Source organism: Camellia sinensis, chromosome 6 (genome assembly GCF_055761805.1).
Source record: "Camellia sinensis isolate YWXY chromosome 6, ASM5576180v1, whole genome shotgun sequence".
Taxonomy (NCBI): Eukaryota; Viridiplantae; Streptophyta; class Magnoliopsida; order Ericales; family Theaceae; genus Camellia; species Camellia sinensis.
Genome location: NC_138966.1, coordinates 51,162,731 through 51,167,084, shown reverse-complemented (window position 1 = coordinate 51,167,084; position 4,354 = coordinate 51,162,731). Strand labels below are relative to the sequence as shown.

The window sequence follows — 4,354 nt, the reverse complement described above, 5'->3', positions numbered from 1 at the left end:
TTCAGCAGTGCAAACTCAAACAGACTGTTCCACAATCAAAACCAACCACCAACAAGACCAATCCTCAATCAAAATTAGGGAAACAAACAAGGCCTCAGTCCAAATGCCCCAGACCAGAACTAACACCTTGAGACCAAATCCTGCACAGAAGCTGCATATTAGACACACAAGCACCCTTAGATGCACAAGCACCAGACCTGAGGCCAAAACCTACACATAAGCTGCATAAGCTTCAAGGTCAGTACACCAGCACCAAACCAGAAGCAACCAACAGCAACAGGGCAGAGCAGACCAAAAACAGATGAAGTTTTTACAATGTACTCCATGTACAGAAACAGGACATATATAACAACTAGAACAAACATGCCTTACACAAGCTCATGCACCATTTTTTCTTACACCATCAAACAAATAAGCCCATAGCTTGGCAGCCAAGAGCCAATCACCCAGCAGCAGCCAGCACGCCAACAACAACATACTCTGTTCCACCTAGCAGGTGATTAGCTCAGCACCCATTCCTAATACAATATTGAACCTGAGGCAAATTGAAGGCTGCATCATTGATAGAGAACTTCATTTTAGCTGGGGAGGATTGGGCCCACATAGCAATTCGAGCTTTGACAACCTCGCATAGTTCCTCAAAATTTGGCTGGGCACCATTAAAAACACAATCATTTCTATGCTTCCATGTGGACCACAAAACAGCTAAAGGCACAACCTTCCACAGCAGCTTCTCAGTCTTTTTCATTTTGCAAAGCAACCACCATTGCAGCAGCCCTTCCACTGAGTTTGGCATAGCCCACTGAAAACCCCACCATTTCATAATATTAGACCATAATAGCAAAACAAATGGACAGGAGAGCAAAATATGATTGACAGATTCCTCCTCATTTTGACAGAAGACACAGTCCACATTGGTAGATGCAGCTAATATCCCGATTCTCTGTAAGAAACTAGAGGTCTTCACATTGCCTTGCCAAGCCAACCACCCAAAGAATTTGACTTTAGGAGGGGCACAATTATTCCAAACTACCACTGCCATACTCCTAATAGGACCTAAGGAGTTTTCATAATTTTTATACACTAATGCAACAGAAAACCAATCAGATGGGTCAACCTTCCACTTCCAAGCATCTTGTTTGGTGACCCTCATTGCTGGAGCATTCATAAGGAGGGAATGAAGTCTCCTAACCTCTTCCTTTTCCCAGGCCAGTAGAGCTCTCCTAAATTCCAAATTCCAAACCTGAGACCCTCCACTCCTGATATAAAAGTTAGACACTACTCCTCTTTTGTCATTGGACAGCGAAAAAAGTCTGGTGAACTCCTCCTTAAAGCTTTGCTCCCCAGCCCATTTATCCAGCCAGAAAAGAGCTCTCCTACCATTCCCCAACTCAATGACTGAGTTTGCCACGTACAGATTGTGTAGCATAGGAGTAGATATAATTGCACCAATGATATCAGACCAAATTTTGAGTTTCTGCTATTTCCTTCCATACATGGAAGCCATCTACCACCCCCCATATTATACTTAAAGCATAAAACATCCTTCCACAAAGTATGATGCTCTGACCAAAACCTCCACCACCATTTCAGCAGTAAGCACTTATTCATAACTATGATACTTCTGATCCCTAAACCTCCCAAATGTTTACTCTTGGTAACGGTATCCCATCTAACCATGTGAACTTTCCTTCTGAGGTCAGATCTCCCCCAAAGAAAGTTTGCTTGAATCTTCTCAATTGCTTTAGCCACCCCCACAGGTATTTTGAACAGAGACAAGTAATAGATAGGCAAGTTACTCCTGAAGGACTTAGTTAGTGTTAATCTCCCGGCAAACGAAAGCAGCCTTCTCTTCCATGTAGATAACTTTTGTTTAAACTTGTCCAAGACTGGCTTCCAAGTGCTTAACCTACTAGGATTAGCTCCTAGAGGTAGACCTAGGTACTTAAAAGGTAACCTCTGATGGACACAATTTAATTTAGAGGAAAAACTTTGAAGCAACACTTCATCCACTCCAATGCCCGCAATCACACTCTTATGGTAGTTAATTTTCAGCCTCGAAAGGATTTCAAAACATCTTAGGATGCGTTTGATGGTCACCACTTCCACCCACTTAGCTTCACAAAACAGTATTGTATCATCTGCAAATTGTAGATGCGTTACTGTGATTCCATTATTCCCAATGGCAGCCCCATTTATCAAACCAATTTCCTTGGCCCTAGCAAACAAGATATTCAACCCTCGACCACAATATTGAAGAGGAAAGGGGACAATGGGTCACCTTGCCGAAGACCTCTCTGTGGGTAAAATTCCTCAGTAGGTGAACCATTCACTAAAACTGACACTTTTGTGGAGGTTACATAACTTCTCATCCATCTCACCCATCTATCGCCAAAGCCAAAATTAGATAACATATTAAATAAGAATTCCTAGTTGACTGAATCATATACCTTCTCAAAGTCTAATTTCAACACCAAACCTTTCTTGTTTGATTTTTTCCACCCATCAACTATCTCATTAGCAATGAGAATCCCATCTAGGATATTCCTTCCCCCAAGAAAAGCGGATTGAGTCTCACTAATAATCCTTAGCATCACTTGTTTCATCATATTGGCTAAGACTTTAGCCAAAATTTTGTACATGGATCCAATGAAGCTAATTGGCCTATAATCCCTCAAGCTTGAGGGGCTATCAACTTTTGGGATTAGAGCTATAAAGAACTATTTAAACCACTCACTAAAGTGGCATTTTGATGAAATTCTCTTAAAAATTGCATGACCTCAGATTTGACTACTCCCCAACATTTCTTATAAAAGGCCAAATTAAATCCATTAGGTCCAGGTGGTTTATTACCATCGCTATTCTTGATAACATATCAGACTCCCTCTTCAGTAAAATCTGCTTCCAACATCTCCGCTGCTTGACGACCTCCAATATTTTTGAACTGGCCAGATAGTGAGGGTCTAGTAGCCCAAGATTCGGAGAAAAGATTCATGAAGTGAGACTTCACCTCCAGCCAAACCTCTATAGGTTCTTCCACCAATGAGCCATTCACCACAACTAAACACAAAGAATTTCTGCTATCTCTATTAGAAGCCATAATGTGAAAATACATTGTATTCTTATCTCCTTTGGATGCCCAATTAATTCTGGACTTTTGTAACCAAGTCCATTCCACCATTTTGTTTAACCTCCAAATTTCACTGATAATTTCCTTCTGTCTAGCTTGTTCAGTCCCTAGAAGTGTTCTTTCTTCGGCTATTAACTCTATGGCATGGGCTTCCTCTTCTGTAGTCTTAAGCTTAGATTCAAGCATACCAAACTCTTCAATATTCCACACTTTTAATTTGTGTTTTAAGGCTTTCAATTTCATGAAACATCTATACCCGGCCCAACCTTCAACCTGGAAATCTAACCAAAATTTGTCCACTAAACCTGCAAACTTAGGATGAAGGGTCCAAGCATTCAGAAACCTAAAAGGACGAGGACCCCAATCTCTTTCATCCTCCATCAAAAGGATAGGGCAATGATCAGAAATCAATCTAGGAAGACCCCATAACTTGAAGTTGAAGTTTTGTACCCATTCATGATTAAGCAAAAACCTATCTATTCTACTCCATTTGTCTCTAATTTGTGAGTTACACCAGGTAAATTTCCTCCCAAGCATGGGCAAGTCAATCAACTGCATTTGTTCTACCATGGCATTAAGGTCCTTCATTCCTCTGTCTCTTCTTGAGCACCCAATGCGTTCAGCAATATTCCTTATTTCATTAACATCACCCTGCATACACTAGGGCCCCAAGAAAATATTCTTCAATCGAGCAAAAAAGACCCATAATTCGTTCATTTTGACCACTTCGAATGGGCCATATACATTAACAATCACACAATTAAAAGAGGAAAAAAGTGTACCTGACTGTAGGATGAAGTTACGATGGCCGCAGCAAGCCTCTAGTTGAAACACCCTAGTACTCCATATACATAGCAGCCCTCTAGCTCTACCTTCCGCGTCCACTTCCATATACTCAAAATTATCATCATACCAGAGAGACTTTACTAATTCAGGCGTAATTGAGGATCTCTTTGTTTCTTGAATCATCACAAAGTTGATTTTCCTTGCTGCCAAACTTTGTTTAATTTTTCTCCTTTTCCCTGGTCTGCCAAGACCTCTAACATTCCAAGATAGTAACTTCATAATAGAAAGCTTTTTCACTGAAGACCCCCTGAGCTTGTAGCTCAATGAATATCCCCACCCCTTCTCACTTCTTTCCCCTTATCTATGGCCTCCAGTTCTTCTAGCTTACTTATCACCTCTTCCTCCTTGCCATCACAATCTAGCCCTAGCACTTTACCA

General features: G+C 41.0%; 2 protein-coding genes across 2 annotated transcripts; both read right to left on the bottom strand.

Annotated features, from left to right (window-relative positions):
- Positions 1–505: 505 nt before the first annotated feature.
- Positions 506–1,429, bottom strand: LOC145793297 (uncharacterized). Its single transcript, XM_082876090.1, has one exon. The coding sequence runs from the start codon at positions 1,427–1,429 to the stop codon at positions 506–508; it is 924 nt and encodes a 307-aa protein (XP_082732216.1).
- Positions 1,430–2,875: 1,446 nt separating this feature from the next.
- Positions 2,876–3,787, bottom strand: LOC145793296 (uncharacterized). The gene has a single exon (XM_082876089.1). The coding sequence runs from the start codon at positions 3,785–3,787 to the stop codon at positions 2,876–2,878; it is 912 nt and encodes a 303-aa protein (XP_082732215.1).
- Positions 3,788–4,354: the final 567 nt, after the last annotated feature.